Source organism: Gordionus sp. m RMFG-2023, chromosome 5 (assembly GCF_954871325.1).
Source record: "Gordionus sp. m RMFG-2023 chromosome 5, tfGorSpeb1-WG-v2, whole genome shotgun sequence".
Classification (NCBI taxonomy): domain Eukaryota; kingdom Metazoa; phylum Nematomorpha; class Gordioida; order Chordodea; family Parachordodidae; genus Gordionus; species Gordionus sp. m RMFG-2023.
This window is the reverse complement of record NC_088779.1, coordinates 12,033,108-12,051,943: the sequence shown is the minus strand read 5'-3', so window position 1 is coordinate 12,051,943 and position 18,836 is coordinate 12,033,108. Positions and strand designations below refer to the sequence as shown.

The 18,836-nt window shown below is 28.1% G+C and overlaps 1 protein-coding gene across 1 annotated transcript; it reads right to left on the bottom strand.

Annotated features, from left to right (window-relative positions):
• Window positions 1-2,439: 2,439 nt before the first annotated feature.
• On the bottom strand, window positions 2,440-17,834 carry LOC135930163 (meiotic nuclear division protein 1 homolog). Its single transcript, XM_065466946.1, has 6 exons — window positions 17,817-17,834; window positions 17,487-17,552; window positions 17,227-17,400; window positions 15,936-16,043; window positions 2,595-2,754; window positions 2,440-2,546 (listed from the first exon to the last, which is right to left on the bottom strand). The coding sequence occupies exons 1-6, from the start codon at window positions 17,832-17,834 to the stop codon at window positions 2,440-2,442; spliced, it is 633 nt and encodes a 210-aa protein (XP_065323018.1).
• Window positions 17,835-18,836: the final 1,002 nt, after the last annotated feature.

Genomic DNA, 18,836 nt, shown 5'->3' with positions numbered 1-18,836 from the left:
TATTTTTGTTTTAATTATTTTATAGCTAAATGTACCATTTATTTAAAACTGTTGCATATCTTACTCCAGTTTATTAATATTTGAACATGTACATCATTGTGTTTGAATTAATTATTTCTTATATGATCTATATGGCATAAGATGGGAAGGAGATTAATAAATTTTTCAGGGGCTTCTTCTCCTATATTCCATTTTCTAATATGATAATAGGTTAATTTTAATAAAAACAACTAATATTCATAATAAAATTTTCTGCAGACCTTTCACCAATTTTAACTTCATAAAATGTAAATTCCATAATAAAACTAAAATACAATGCCTATTGGGACTACGATCTTAATGATAGAAAAATACATTTCTAGCATAATCTTTATTGTAACATTATCTTTTGAAATTGGCCTTTATGCAGGTTATATAATCACGTTTAAATAATCAGATACAATTTAAATTATTAATGAGTGATTATAAATTTTCTCTTTGATCACAGTTAGATTGAGATTCATCATTAACAACTATTAAAATGTTGTTAATTTTCAATTGAAATAAACTATATTCTACTTGAATCAAGACCTCTTATTTTTATGAAATTTTTATCTCCTAGCATCAACACTAAAGATAATTATTAATAACTTTTATTTAATTTAATGTACATTTATCCCTTTTCAAATTTATTCTAATTTTCTTCTCCCTTGTTTTCATGATTGTTATAAAATTTCTAATTTTCACTTGAAATTGAATCAACTTTCTTAAGAAGATCTTGCTACAAGATTAAATATTTATAGATAATTTATTTATTAATTTAAAAAAATATAGAATTACTTTTTTCATTTCCAATCTTTACAAGTATTTTCAGATGTACATAATATTTCACTAAGAAATAAAATTGCATTGTGCGCAAGTTTTTACATAATTTATTTAATTTCAATGATATATATTGCTTTAAGCTAAAAAATTATTAACTTTAACATTCTCTCTTACAAATTATTGTTTAAGATATAGGCATACATTTTTGAGGGACAAGGGGTGGGGAGTGAGGTAAGGAGGTAAGGAGGATATTTTTATAAGCTTAAAATTATATTCACAAAAAGAGACATATTTCAGAGGGGGGGGGGGGTCCTCCTGTATAATATTGTTAAACGGCTCATTTTAAGTCGATTTTTAAAACGGCTAACTCAATATTTTCGACAAAAAAATATTGCCTAAGCCTCGAGATTTCGTTAATAGATGTCCAAACCGTTGTTCCTTCTACAAACAAAGGCTTGCGTAATCTTATTCTAGATCAAATATTGAGTTTTTTTAAAAATCGGCTCAAAACGAGCTGTTTAATAACACTACTCCTGTCTACGCCTATGCACACATACCAATTTTTTTATTTTCTGGTTAGTGGGAATTATTGTTGTACTTTCTTTTATTCAGTTTTTAAAATTAGTGTTGTACGGCCCATTTTGGGTCTATTTTTAAACAGTCCGATTAAGATTTTAGCCAAAACTATATCCTGCTTGCCTAGAGATTTTTCTCATAAATAGCAGAAAGGTATGGACCTCTTTTTGCCAAATCTCTGGGATTATATAATGTTATTTTGGCTAAAATTTTAATCGGGTTGTTTTTAAAAATCGATTCAAAATGGGTCGTTTAACAACACTATTTAAAAGATATAAAGTGCAAGTTTGTTTTTAATTTTTTCTACCATCCATAACTGTAATATTTACTTTTTAAACCAGTAGTCAGTTTATTTGTAAATGCTGTTATGTATGTGTTAACAAGGATATTTTGATTATTTCTTACATTAGTCAAATTGTATGTTTTTTCATATAATTTTAATAAGTTAAACCTAAAATCAACATGATTTAAATCTCTCAAAAAAAAAGTGTAACATATAAATTATATTATTCGAAATAAATGTAATCCGGCCAAAACCCTTAGAAGGTATCCTAAGCCCCTCAAATAAAATTTATGGAGAAGTCACTTAAAATACTAACCTCCTTCCTCCTCAGAAGTCCTGGATGTGCTTATATAATTTAAACATTATATTGTATCTTATATTTAAATACTAAGAAAAAGTATTATCTATAAAAACTTTACAAATGGGAACGTTTTATTCTGTACAAAAGTTGTAAAAATGTGAACGTTATCATATATTTTTCAATAATAACGGCTATATTCAAATAAATTTTGTATTTAGATATTGAAATATAGACTTCTGAACGCAACAACTTATAACAAGGTATTTTATTACTCCTTCCTATCAAAAGCATAAAGAGGAATTTAAATATTTAATTTTTTGGCACAATTATGAAATTATAATCATATATTTTTTTTAATTAAATACTAATTTTTTCATTATTAAATATAATTAAATTTTCATTGCAAATATCTTCAAAATTCCTAAGGAAAGAAAAAATTGGCATCCAATCTTTGATTTAAGAAGCACTTTGTTATTCATTCAATATAATCCAAATTTTCAGGAATGTTAAACTGAGTATTGATTATAGATTCTTCAACGTTGAATTTTCTTTTTAACCAAGACACAGAGCTAAATAAATTATCTTGATTTGAAAATAATTATTAAATTTTAAAAAAATGGTTTATATTACCCGTCCATATATTAACAGCATCTTTGATTTCCAAATTTTTTTCCTGCATATCTTTTATGTACTTGGGATCACAGTCTTTGTATTTGAGTAACTCTTGTTTTAAGTCATTAACAATTATTTCGTTGGCGGATATAGTTTTCATGATATCATTTTTTTCATCCTTGTTTTCAAATATATTAATGTAATTAATTTTTATAATAATTATAAGAATTCATTATTTTACTATTAAAGCCTATGCTTTTAAGTGGTAAGAGACTAAATAAGAGATAACGTCATCTTCATTGTTTTTATTAGTAAAATAACAACACCATTAATGGTATCGGTATATGAGATGACTATGTTACCACAAGAATAGGTTGTTATTTTGATTAATTAAATAAAGTCACTGATTTCTAACGGGTCCCGATCCAAAGTGTAAAATACTAATATTGGAAATATATCTCTAAAATAATATTGAAAGTAATGAAGGTCAACGGTCCTGTCCTGTCAGTCTTAAAGGGTCAACTGGACCGATAAACGGCCGGACCGATCTTTTTATTTATTTTTATTAATATTTATGTTTGCTTAATTATTCAATTAATATTATTTTTGTACCTATTTTTTTGTATATTTTATTTATGTTATTTTTCTAGAGGATAAATTTTAGTTTTTGTGAATTTTTACTTCATTTTTATTTTGCAATATGAAAACGACAAGTTAAGAGGCATTTTACTTAGTCCCAATAAACAAGAATTAAATACCGTCCTTTTTATTTAGAACCAAGGAATGGATCAATCATTTTTAAAAGACCATGGTCCAGTCCGGTCCGAGTGCTTCGGGCCGATCCGGAATAAAAACCGGACCGTGACCTTCACTATAGAGAAGGTAATAAATACATACCCAGGCTGAGAATGCGCGTATGCAGCGGGGGGGGAGAAGCCAAAAAATGCAGATGCCTGATATATTTTTCAAAAATATTAATGTTTATATTAATTTATATTTGTTAATATTTATTCCTGTCTCATATTAAATATATATTTAATTACATTTATTTATCACATTCATCTATTAAGTTATTTTATCAATTAATTTCGATTTCAAGTTTTCATTGGCGTAATATTTACCTATTATTTTCAAATTTCTAGTGATATTTATCTACCATTTTCATATTTCTAGTCAAATAATAATTTTTCTTAAACTCCTTGTCCAACAGGGAGAAAGAAAGTGCAAGCTTGTCCAACGAGATGGAGTCTCCGCCATCAAGCAGTAACAGCTTTTATGGAGTTAGAAGAGTGGATTATTAATGCTATTACTGAAATATTGCAATGGCTTGAAAAATATTTCCTCAGAAGCAAGAAAATTATTGGATTCAATACTTATTTCAATTTTTTTTTCTCATTAGAATGTATTATTTAATTATACAACTATTTTATGTAATACTTTTCAAAACATGGCATTGACTTGATTAAGAAGATGCAAATAGTGGAGAGCATTTTATTAAAACTCAAGGAAATCAGGGCTAATGTTGATGAAGAATTTCAATTTTATATGTTATTTTTGAGTCAAAAGGAGAGCTATACGTGTTTAATATTTGTCTCCCTCGACTTGCAGCAAGGCAAGCTCATCGTCAAAACATAAGTATAAGATAAGTAGAAAGTATTATAAAACTATTAAATGAATGGTTTTTAATTCATTATGCAGCACTTACCAATCTGCAGACAAAAGCCTTCCCAATCTTTTTCAGATGGAGATAGAAAAAAAATAATATTTATTTGATACCTTATTAGCTGAATAACTGTTTAAAAGATTAACTAAGATGTAGTCCCAAAAAATGCTATGGATGTTTTGTATAATTTCAAACACATTTTAGATTATATTCCCAATGTATTAAAATGATTATATACACTACCGGCCATAAATGACTGCCCACCCTGCATTTTTACATAAAAAAATTAATAACTTAAAACTTTTTAACTTATTGGGTAAAAGCGAATTGATTAATTAATTTAAGATGTCTAGAAATGTTTAAAACTCGGAATTTCTATAAATCTTTCGATGAAATTTTAGCCTTTGAAAATAACATTTCAAAAATGACCAATTTGGTAAAATAGGTTTCACTAGTTTTTTTCAGCAACAATTTTAAGTTGCCCATTGTTTTTTTGGTAGAAAGTCATTAATCACATTCTAATCTGCTTATTAATACCTATTTTTAATTATTTTAAAAAAAATTCCTAAATTTTTTCTTGTTTTAAATCATTGTTTAAAGAAACTTTCAGTCTTTATAAATATTTTAACGAACATTCGACTAAAATTATTAAAAGAAAAGAAATTTCTATTCCAACTAAATGTAAAATAATTAATTTACACATAAGTGGTAAAAGTAATCGCCGAATTGCCAGAGAATTAACCCTAGCTCGAAGAACAGTCGATGGTATACTTATAAAAGATTACGCAACAATAATACAATATCGAATCCAAAGAGGCCTGGAAGACCCCGCAAAACGACTTTAAGCGATGATAGGTATATAGCAAAGATCAGTAAACGCCAGAGTTGTTAAAGTAGCGCGCTACTTGTATCGCTATCTTTTTTGGTAGCTATAACTAATAGCGGATACTTTTTTTGAAATTATTTACTTTTTAGCGCGCTACTTTTTTTAAAAGTATAGCTACTTAGCTACTTTTAAAAAATATAATGAATGTAAGTATAAGCACGAAAATTTAAATATAGTACCATAATTAATTATAATTTTTATGATTTATTATTTAATTTTGAAAAAAAAAGAAGATGTAGGCTTGGAAACACGAGTATCAACAAGGACGCGGGTTCAATCCTGGTAAGAACCATAAAAACTTTCAAGTTTTTCTTCGATGACTGATGTGTAAAGACATATGGTATGATGAATTTCGGAGCTTAGAGATGACACCCCGGTCACCGACAGGCCTGGACAGCCGGGTGCTAAAGATACCTGTCCAATAAACAAAATGAAGGACACAAATGAAAATATGAATATGAAAGCTAGGGCGTTCCCTCCATGCGACGCGCAGGGTGTAGACCTCCATCCTGTGAAAAATAAAGTAAAGGTCAAACAAAGAAGACAAGACTGGCAAGTTTGAATATTGAGACGCTTAAAGGTAAGACGAGAGAATTGGCATCAATGTTGAACAAGAGAAAAGTTGATATAGCGTGCATACAAGAGACGAAATGGAAAGGACAGAAAACTTTGATGATTGGAGATGGGTATAAATTGTACTATAATGGACTTGTTAGCAATAGGAACGGTGTCGGCATCATCCTCAGCCAAGACCTAACCTCTTCAGTAGTAGAGGTCAACAGGATCTCTGATAGACTAATGAAGATAAAACTCTGCATTGGTCAATCAATACTACACATCCTATCAGTATATGCTCCTCAAACGGGTTGCAAGGAAGAAGAGAAAGATGACTTTAGAGCTATCTTTGATCAAGCTGTAATGGAAATCCCTAAGGATGACCTAGTCATAATTGGTGGTGACTTAAATGCGCATGTGGGGAAAGCAAGAGATAGCTACAAAAGGCATCATGGTGGTTTTGGATACGGAGAAAGAAATGATGAAGGAGAGCACGTACTGAAATTTGCGCAAGCCTTCGACCTTGCCTTAACCAACACCTACTATAGGAAAAAAGACAGTCATTTAATAACATATGAAAGTGGTACTAGGAAAACACAGATAGATTACATGCTAATCTCTCGCAGAAGATTAAAAGATGTAATAGACTGCAAAGTCATCCCAGGAGAAGATATCGCCGCGCAACACAAGCTACTAATCATGGATTTACAAATCTCAAATAAATCCACTCAAAATAAGATAAAACTGGAACCATGCATCAAATGGGGCAAATTAAAAACAATGACAGATGCCTTTGCAATCAATGCAAACATTGAAACAATAAATTGCTCACACCTTTCATCCAGATTAATAGACACTGCAAAATCGACGCTAGGCTTGACAAGAGGAGGCAACAAATCACACAAAGAACTATGGTGGTGGAATCAAGAGGTACAAACCACTATACAGGAGAAAAAAGCCCTTTATAAAATATGGTACAAATTTAAAAATGCAGATGACAAGTCAAGATACAAAAAATCCAAGAGATTAGCTACAAAGGCGGTGGCTAGGGCCAAATCTATGGCATACGATGACATGTACGAAGATCTACATACCAAAGAAGGGCAAAATAAAATATACAGATTAGCCAAACAGCGAGAAAAGAACTCTAGGGATATAAACGGAGCTCCGAAAGTAATCAAAAATAAAGATGGGAAATTGATAATAAAGGAAAAAGAAATAATGAATAGATGGAAAGAATATTTTCAGGAGCTTCTCAACTTTAATTCCCACATATTGCATCTCGATGAACACTCCCCTTGTCAAAACCTTGTACAATCTATAACAGAACAAGAAATAATCACATGCCTCAAGCATATGAAAAACAACAAAGCTAGGGGTCCAGACGATATTCCAATAGAAAGCCTTAAAGCACTAGGAGATGATGGAATACATCTCCTCACAAATCTGTACAATAAAATACTGGGAAATGAAGAGATCCCTCAAAAAAGAGGCAGAGCTATCTAGTTCCTATCTTCAAAAATAAAGGGGATCCACACAATTGTCAAAATTACAAGGGCATAAAACTAATGTCACACTGCTTAAATTCTACGAAAAAATAATAGAAAAAAGGTTAAGAGACGAAATAAGAGAGACTCAGTTTGGCTATATGCCTAGAAGATCAACAACTGATGCTATTATCCACGCAATTAGGCAAATGAGTGAAAAATACAGGGAAAAGAACAAAAAGCTACACATGGTCTTTCTCGATCTAGAAAAGGCCTTCGATAGAATACCAAGAAAACTTATCTGGTGGGCGCTACGCCACAAAAAAGTTCCCGAAAAATATATAAGAATAATACAGGATATGTATATGGGACATACAACAATGGTCCGTAGCACAACAGGTACTTCAGCAGGCTTCAAAATAGCCGAAGGAGTTCATCAAGGGTCGGCTCTCAGCCCACTTCTCTTCATTACAGTAAGATGTATTAGCACAGTCTATACCTCAAACAGTCCCGTGGAATATGATATTTGCAGATGATATTGTGATACTTGCCGAATCCAAGGATGAAATGAAAGAAAGGTTAGTGAATTGGATAAATATCCTAGAAACGCACGGATTAAAAGTAAATAGAGAAAAGACAGAGTATATGGTGATAGGAGGAGATGAAACGGAGAGTATTGATATAAATGATTGGCAGATATCCGCAATTGAAAGCTGCAAATATTTGGGCTCCACTATACAAACAAACGGCACAATAGAAAGAGATAAAGAATAAGATTAATCAAGGGTGGTTAAAGTGGAGATCTTTATCTGGAGTGCTATTTGACAAAAGAATCCCACACAAATTAAAGGGAAAAATCTACAGTTCCATAGTACAACCAACTATTCTATATAGTTCGGAAACATGGCCAAACAAAGAATCAGACGAGAGAAGTCTACAAACTATGGAGATGAGAATGCTGAGGATGATTGCTGGGGTAACAAGAAAGGATAAGGTGCGCAGTACAAGAATACTAAATAGTTTAAAGGTAGTGCCCATTAAGACTAAGTTAATGGTAAACAGACTTAGGTGGTATGGGCACACAATGAGAAGGCCTATGAACTACATAGGAAATAAAGTTGAAAGTTTGGAAGTGATGGGCAAACGTAAAAGAGGAAGGCCAAAACTTCCATGGGGCCATAAAGTTAGAGCCAATATAAAGAAGTATAAAATAGATAAAAGAGATTGTATGAATAACATAAAGAGGAGAGAGATGTTGAAGGAGCTTACCACCAGAAAAGGTGAAAGCTAAAGAGAAAAAAAAAAAAAATTATTTAATTTTGAAATTGAAATATATTTTCAATTTGTAATTTATATTTTCAATTTGTATTATAAACCTAAATCACCTGTTAATAATTTAAAATGGCATCGCATATGGATATCCAAATCGTTGAAAGTGATTCAGAGTCAGACAATATTAATGAAATGGAAGATACCAGGGAAGAAAATAATATTCATAGCAATACTTTCCCATTCCCTAGATCTCAAAAAATTTTCAAGATAAATATTAAAACAAAAACTGGCTTCAAATTTTTATGTTTAAAATGTAAAAAAAATTTTCCTCAAATCAATCCAGAAGCTATAACCTCAAGAAACACCTAAAGGTAAATTATCATTTTTACATAAAATAATATTTATTTTATAAGACTGTTGATGCTAATAGTTTTAAGAAAATTGAACAACATTTAAATAAATTTGACATAGGTGAATCTACATCCAAAAAGACTAATTCCATTCAGACAAAATTAATTAATAATACAAATGCTAATATTTCTCAGAAATTAACTGATAAAGTTATTGTGGATTTTATAATTGATACAGTTCAGCCAATGTCCTTGGTTGATAATCCATCATTTACTATGATGATTAAAGCTTTATCACCTGGTACAACTATTTTCTGTCGCCAGACACTTGTGAATAAAATAGCAGATAAGTTTAAAGTGATGAAAGATGCTTTAATAGTAGAATTATCAGAGATATCTCATATATGTACCACGGCAGATAGTTGGACACATAACAGAAGGTAAACACTTATTTATATTTATAAATTGATCTGATTAAATATTTTTAGAGCTTATTTGGGAATCACAGGCCATTGGCTAGACCCTAGGACTTTAAAAAGAAAATCAGTAGCATTAGCCCTCAAAAGGATAATAGGATGCCAGATATACGATGTACTTGCAAATAAAATTATTGACGTCCACAAGTCTTTTAGAATTCATAATAAAGTTTGCAAGATGGTGACCGATAATGGGTCCAATTAGCTGAAGGCCTTCAGTATTATAAATTAATTTTTAAAATATTTAGAGTAATAAAATTAAATCAAGTAATAGTTAAGTTATTAATTAAATTTTTCAGTATTTACTTAAAAGTTGTTTAATATTTCACATTATATATAGAATTTTTATTAACTAAATACATACTTTAAGTAATAATATATCATAATTTATATCAAATTATAAAAAAATTAGTGAATTTAACTAATAAAATTTACAACAGAGATGGATTATTTCATTTGTATTTATTGCATAGTGTCATTGAGCTTAACATTTAAAATGATATGGTTATTGAATATTTCATGGATGATTAGATTTTTACTATATTTATTTCTTATTGATTAATATCCATCAATTTATATACAGTACAGAGAATTCAATGCATTCATTTGATAAAATATTTTTACTTAGTTACATCATAATTCCTGAGGTTTAAAATTTAGAATAGCAACCTAATGATTTTACCACTCCATTTTTGATAAATATCACTACTCATTTCTATTAAAAATGGGATGAATAATTTATTCTATTTGTTGTAAATGTTAGATTTAATTTGCATAAAGAATTCTTTTGGATTTTGGTGTACTTTATATTTAATTTGCATAAAGAATTCTCTTGGATTTATTATTATAACGCGTGATAAAAATATTATATTTGAATAGTTATGAATATTAGTTATAAGAAGATTGAAAAGAGTATAAAAAGGCCAATTTTTACCATACAAAAATATATTTTTTAATTATTAACTTTTGTATTTTATTTTTATTATTTTTATTTTTATCTTTATAATTTGTTAATTGATAATGTTATAATTTTGAATAAAGCATTAGATTGATTTCGTGATTCCTAATTATTATTAATTTCTTTTTTATATATATATATTTGTTTTCTATTTTTATATTTAGGTTTGATTCACAATGACAAACTTCCTCATTGTGACAATGGTGTTGGAGAGAGGAGGCGACAGTACCATTACAACTTTCAGTCTAATGCCAACCAAACTCCATACAAATGAAAGAAATTCAAAACGGAAAAGGGGTAAGAAAAATATGAATTTGACAAGATGATATTTAAAATGTAGGTTGAAAAAGAGAAATTATTTTAATAAGATTAGGTTTATGTAGGAATTTAAAATAAAATTAAAGACAAAGGTAACATTCATAGTAGATAAGATATAATTGTGTTTAGTTATTTAAAGGTGATAATTAGGAATTTTATATTTAGAAGTTACTGGTAAACTAAAAACCATTGGAATTTTGAAACTAATAAAGACTATGATATTTTAGATTTTAGAATTATTATTAATGGATCACTAGAAATAATTATGACAAAGAAAAAGAAACATAAATTGCGAAAGTTAATATTAAACTAATAATTTGCTAAGACATAATAATTAAAAAATTCGGTGAAGAAGATTAGAATATAACTTTTGTTAGGAAATAGTTGATTAAATTCTTATTGAATTTAACTTTTATTTTAAGGGCTGCGAGAGATAAAACAGCCTCAAGGATTAATGTGAATGTAGTATATTAGGTTTTAGATTAACCAAAAATCTTCATAAAGAGAAACGGCTTTCGTCATTAGAAAATTTATGCCGCAATCGAGCTCAATTAGAGATCGGATTTTTATTTTTTTGAATCATAAATAAGATTCGAGATCAATTATGCAACGGAAAGAAAAACATCTTTAGAAATATACATATCAGTTTTCAACAACGGTGGTGCGAAAATTTATAATGTTTAGATTTCATAAGTTCTTCAAAGACGTGGGGTGAAAACCATAGTGATTAGAGTTAATAGGTTGTTCATAAACGTGAGTATGAAAACTTTTATGATTAAATGTCATTGATTTCTCGACAACGTATGTATGAAAAGAGATTTATATATTTCAGCAGTTTTTTTTTAAAGACTTGAGTAAAAGAAAGATTTTGATATATATTGTAGAATAGGATTTTTAGATATAAATTTAGTATAAACATGGCTGAAAAGAAGATGAGGATCAATAGCTAAAGGATGAGTACAAGTATATTTTTCAATGAAAATATGGGTCTAGGCTTCATTAAGGGGAAAGGGGTGATAGAATTTGATATATTTTTATAATTTATTATATATATTTTTGTTACGTATTATAAATGTAAGATTTAGTATAATTTATGCCATTTATTAAAGGCAGAATTAGATTAGTTATTTAAATAGATTATTTTAGGTAGAAGTAGATTAGATGTGATTACCCGATATCTCAGCAAGGGCAAACTGTCGTAGAAGACCCGGAAGTCTAAAAGATAGATACGATTACAAGAATTAGAGGCAACAACCAATCGATTACAAGAGAATGATAGGAAACAAGCTACGATAAATTGTAAAAACGATTAAGATCGACTAGCAAAAAACAAGAGAGGAAAAGAAACTGGATGTCATCGATAATCGTTCATCAATCGTGGATAGTGGAAAACAGGCGTGTATCAAGTTCGTCAGTGGCCTACAGAGATAAAAAGCGGATCGTTTCACAGGGTGACAAGCGACAGAAGATAGAATCCAAAAATTTCAAGCGACAATCGGATACAAACGGTCGTTCGAAACTAAGAATACTAGACAAGAGTCAGCCTTCGTTAGAACTTACAAGACAGCAAAGATTAAGAAGAATAAGTCGAGATCGAAAGAAGATTGATTATTCGCAGAATGTTGGGTCTAATTTAAGTAGGGAGGTGTTGTAAATGTTAATTTAATTTGCATAAAGAATTCTTGTGGATTTTGTTGTACTTTATATTTAATTTGCATAAAAAATTCTCTTGGATTTATTATTATAACGCGTGATAAAAATATTATATTTGAATAGTTATGAATATTAGTTATAAGAAGATTGAAAAGAGTATAAAAAGGTCAATTTTTACCATACAAAATGATCTTTTATAATTATTAACTTTTTGTATTTTATTTTTTAATTTTATTTTTTATTAATCTTTTTTATTATTTTTACTTTTATAAATTTGTTAATTTGATAATGTTATAATTTTGAATAAAGAGATAAATTGATTTCGTGATTCCTAATTATTGTTAATTTCTTTTTATATATATATATTTGTTTTCTTTTTTTATTTTTAGGTCTCAAAAGCCTTACTTTCAACATTCCTAATTATTATTAATTTCTTTTTTATATATATATTTCTTTTTATATTTAGGTTTTGATTCACAATGACAATCGCCTCATTGTGACACTATTTAATATGAATATAGAATATTTGGTGAGGATAATGCTGAAGGTGAGACACAGAGAGATTATTTAGTAAGGCAAAGCTGATACTTTCTGATCGTCGCTCTAGACTTGGGGATGATAATATTGAAATGATTTTATTATTAAAATTCAACAAATTACCATAAATATTTAAAATTTATTACATAAATTTTTTTATAATCAAAATTAACTATATTTTAATATTTATAAATGTTGATTTTTATATATTATTTACTATAATTACATTATATGCAAAATAAATAAAAAATTGTTTTTATAAAAAGTAGCCTAAAAGTAGCTAAAGCTACTTTTAAAAAATAGTAGCTAATAGCGAGCTACTTTTTTTTAACAATTAGCAATAGCGGTAGCGCGCTACTTTTAAAAGTAGCGATTAACAACTCTGGTAAACGCAATAGACGTTTTGTCGCCTCAGAGATAGTTGCGGAGATTAATCTTACTGGGGAAAGCCTGAGTGTCACAACTGTGAAAAAGCGCTTTAGGAGCTTTGAACTTTATGGTAAGGTAGCGGTCAAAAAGCCACTCTTGAGCATAAAAAATAAACTCAAGCGATTAGATTGGGCACGAAAACATCAATTTTGGACATCTGCCAACTGGTACCACGTCTTATGGAGTGATGAGTCAAAATCCAAAATCTTTGGTTCTAAAAGAAGGCAATATATTCGCCGCTCAGCTGGAGAGTAAATGAATGATCACTGCATAATTCATACAGTCAAATTCGGGAGAGGGTCTGTTATGGTGTGGGGGGGCTTTGGTGCCGGCGCAACCGCCGACATTGTCAAAATTAAAGGAATTCTAAACAAGGAGGGATACCGGCAAATCCTTGAGGACCATGTGATTTCATCAGGAAAGTGTTTGATCGGAAATAACTTTTTATTTCAACAAGATAATGACCCAAAGCATACATTCAGGCTATGCAAAGATTATTTACAAAATCTACAACACGGTATTCTCGAGTTGATGATTTGGCCATCCCAGTCTCCCGATCTCAATACAATCGAATTTTTATGGGATCACCTTGATCGACAAGCGCGAAAAAGCCCAACCTCTCATACGCACCTTTGGGAAATATTGTAGAGAAATGGAACAATATCACTTCCGAATATTTAAAAAATCTCATCGAAAGATTATCAAAAATTTTTGCAGCAATTATTAAGAATAAAGGTGGTCATATTGATGAGACCAAAATTTGATCTTAATTAATTGCTATGTCTTTAATTTTTTATAATTTTATGCAACAATATGTAAACTTATAAATAATATTGATAAACCTCATATTGTGTGTTATTTGTCTTATTTTAAGAAAAATGTTAAGAAATAAATATTTAAATATTCAAACAAAAAAATTGATCTAAATCCTGATTTTTATTTTATAAATCATTTTTGATTAAGTCATGCATATCAATAAAAATATTTGATTCTATATTTTATATTAAATTTATTTAAAGTCTTTTTTCTTTACAATTAAAACTCCATTTATACACATGCATTTAAATATTTATCACCTCTGATTGATAGTATCTGTTTCAACAAAAGATGTAAAATTTTAGCTCTAAGCTACACCAGGGGATGAGATATAGGTGTTCAAAGAACAATGCAAGATCTTAAATTCCTAAGCATTAAAATATTTATTCCATGATATTCAAAGAGCTTAAAAGCTTTTTTATTATATACAATTTTAATATTAATGAATAATTAAATTATGAACAACGACGGAAAGCTGGAAATCAGAAGATAGCTCTAAAATCATTATTTTTTATACAATTATAATATTAATAATAAATTTAATTATGAACAACGAGGGGAAGCTGCGGATTTTCATTTGTATTTTTCATTATTAATATATAAATCTTAGGTCAAGGCATGATAAAAAAAGTTGGGGCTTCCATGTGCCATTATCATTATCTACAACATTTAAATATAACCTAGCTATTTAATGGCTTATGCTTAAACCGTAAATTTTACAGCATTGTAAATCATTTCTAAAAGCAGAAAAAAATTCTAGTTATGCTTAGCAGATAAATTATCGATTTTAAGCCATTACCTAATAATTCACATATATTAACTTATCTTTATTATTGCTTTTTATAAAAAGGTTTGTTTAAATTAGAGTTCAGGATAGAACCCGAACTCGTCTTTAGGACATTTTGATGACCCATATCAAAAAAAAGCCTCAAAATAGGAAAGTGATATTTTAAATTGTTTAGGTTATAAATATTTCAATATTTTGCATTTCCTTTTAATTGAATAACAGATTAAAAGTATGTCATTTGCAATTACAAAAAACTAATAAATTAGTCTGTAGCATGGTTGCTGCGCAAGCTATTTCTCCGTGTTGTTTAAATAACGCACTACTTTTTCAGTAGCTGTAGCTTTCGCGCGCTAAATTTTTTTAAAATGGATAGTGGTAGCTCACTAATTTAGAACGCTACTTTCAATTTTATGTAATAACTTAACTATATATAAAAAAATTTAAAATATTTTCTAATTAATTCTAAAATCATAATCTTTTGATTTAATTTAATCTTAAAATTTATATTTAAAAATATGCATTATAATTCTAGTTTTCAAAATAATTTAAAATTTCGACAATAAGAGATTGATATTGAAGATAATTTTTTCAATACAGGTGCGTTGGTTATAAGAACCTCGAATTACTCAATAAAAATTTGATCATAATGTATAAATTTATGTATTTTGTGTCTTTAATAATACAATTTAAGAAAAAAAAATATAAATATTTTCAAAAAATGACTTTTCTGCAAAACAAAGATAAACAATTTTGAGCTAGTACCACTTTAAGACGATGAAACTCACCAGATATGAATATCATCAATATGATTATAAGTAAGAATATAAATGGAAGAAATAAGAATTCCATTTTTCATAAATACATCTAAGTGAAGTTGTGAGCTAACATTATATATTTTTTTAAAGTTATACAGAATTGAAAAAAAAAAATTAATTTGAGACCAAGCCGAAAATAGTTCTTTTTGTTGATTTTCTGCAGTACTCAAAATATTTTTTTTAAACTAATCTGTATTATAAATGTAATCATAAAAATTGAAAAGCCAAATTTTATATTAAATTTTAAAATTAATAAACATTATCGATATTATTTTATAAAATCGTTTAATTTATTATTGAGACATGGAATAAGAGAATTAATATAAAAAAAATTATATTTATCTAATTTATGTTTACCGATTCCTCCTTGCCCTTTTTACAATTTTCGATCATTTCAACAAGCTGATTCTTTTTATTTGAGCATTCTAATAAGTCGTTTTGTAGTTGAACGATTTTGACTTTTCTCTATATTTCGTTTTAAAAGAGATAAATGGTCGATTAACGCAAATAGTGGTAATAATATACATTATCTACCAAAATTGAATAATATACTCCTGACCCCCTCCCAAACGCGTTCTTATTTAAATTATTGAACGTTTTTCAGGAAGTAATCAATAAAAAAACACTCATAAAATTTGTCTACTCCCATAAAAGTATAAGGCAAGTGAGCGATGCCTGAGCAATTTAAACTTATTTTTAATTTACCTAGATAAGCCACTTTCTGATTTCTCTCTTCACAATCCTGAGCATAACTTTTTGCATCATATTGTCCATTATCACTTTTATAAGGCTGTTTTGGATCTTTATTGACAAATCAATACCCTTACTTCCATCAATGTGCATCTCTATCCAATAATCTTTCAACTTCTGCTAGATATATTCAAACCCCCCCCCTCAATTGCTTCTATTTCAATCCTTTCTCACAATTCCTTGCTTGTTTTCCCCTTTCTCACAAATACCCCACATATCCATCTAACCATTATCATCTATATTTTCTCCAATATAGCTTTATATGTCACTTCATTGTCTCTGTTTTACTGCTATAAGACTATACAGCTTCTATTACAGTTTACATAAACTTTTTTTCTTCAAAACTTCAGAGACGTTTTTATTTCTTAGTTAAATTAATGTATATAATGGAATAGTAAGGAAAGTGTAGGATTGGTGAGTTAAAACCTTTTTGAGCATAGATATTTAATTATAATAGTAGTATATTTTTTTTTTAAGTGTATAACTTTTGGGCTAAGTTTTCAATTGTAACTAACACAATTAAACTATAATATTATTTTTATTTTTATTTTGGATGATGATTTGCAATTATTTAAAAATTATTAGCTTATATTCTATTATTTAAATATTTTTGATTACCCTGGTTATCTTAAAACTATATTTGAAAAAAAAGTAAAAATTATATAAATATATCTTAAATTCTTTTTTAACCAACAAATTCATTAAACATTAAGATTATTTAAAAAATCAAGCTCCCTAACAGAAATCTTCTAAGGGTAAGTTAAAAAAACATTCTGCAAAGGATTAATAAAATAGATGGTTAGCATTTAGGTTAATCATTATTAGTACATTCAATAATTATGATATATTATAGTAATAATGTATAAAATATTTATTTAGTAATATGCAAAAAATTTACAATTTGTCCTGCTTTACTAGGAAATGCCCAATAGTATATAGAGGACCCAATTTTTTCAGAATTAACTAAATCATCATCAACTAAGGATTGCACTATTTCTTTGACTATCTGAGAATTTATCTTTTTTTCTTTTGAAGCAAATTTTTCGATTTCTTTTAATTGAAAACAATCTTTCTTAAAAAATATTAATAGTGAAAAATATTTTTGTAGTATCTTAAAATATTTAGCAATGTCTTTTAATATGTTAATCATAAATATACTTTTTCATAAAAAATTTCTAGTAATTTGCCTCTTTTTTCATCTTGAGTCATTCCCTTTTTTCTTGACTAAAAAATATTTAAGCATCAATAGCAAACATTAAATTAAATTTATACCATTTTTAAAAATTGTGGTTGAAAATAGGATTGGTGAATTTAGTTATGAATATTAAATATCGTCTGCTAAAATAAATATATAATAAAAAGGTATCATTGTTACTAAGAGTTTTTAGGATGGTGTAAGTAAAATATTGTTATTTTTTATATATGTTGATATATACTTGTGCACATAGGGATTAGTTTCAAAACAGATATGAATCTAATTAGAAAAACTTTAACGAATGTAATCATTGTCGTAGCCAGGATTTTCCTAGCGGGGGGGGGGGGGGATTAAAAATTTCTGTATAATTTTTCTAATAAAATATTGATTCATCCGTATTTAAAAATCGGCTCCAAAAGAGTCATTTAACAACACTACTCTCGACTTATTTAATTATTTTATAAAATAGATATTATTAACTCATTAATATTTTAAAATCAAAATTTCTTTGAAAATATTCCCCATAGATTTTTTAAAAATTGCCGCCGCTTTTTCTTTTAAAAATATAAAGTGAGGTTCACCACAATCAAGTAGTAGAGATAAATGGTTCAATATTTAGCAAATTTTGAGCCTACTCTAAAAAAACCCAAACCAAATTTTAAGCAAAGGAGATCATCTTAACTTTAATCGCGAAATATCGACCAAATTTATATATTACATATCACATCATTATTTTTCAAATAAAACTCATTCAAATTTTCTTCTATCTTTTAAAATTTAATTTAAAAGGATTTGAGATACCATCAACAAAAATAATATACTATAATAATTTATTATAAATGAGGGGATTTGTAATTATTCAGGTTCAGGGTTGCCAGGTTAAAACTTTCAAATTGTGGGAGGAATTTTATAAAAAATTTTATTTTGCTTGAGAAATATAAAATTTACGGGCGAAAAATTTTTTGCCTGACTTCGGCCGTGTTTTGTGAAATAGAGTAGTTGTCCTCTCCATTAATTCTTATAATTATTTTATATAGATATTAATAAAGTTAATAACGTTTTGAAATAGGTATAGGAATACATGCTCATATATTTTTTCCAAGTGTGGGAATTTTACATTTAAAAAAATTATACCCATTTCTCAAATGTTTGTATATTTATTTGGGAGTATTCTGGGGAATCATAAAAAGTAGAGAGCATAACAATCCTAAATACAATATCATCATCTTACCATATTTTTTAAATATTTAACAAACTACATAATCTATTAATTGATAGTTTTTATTTCATGGTTTAACATTTATACATTTTTA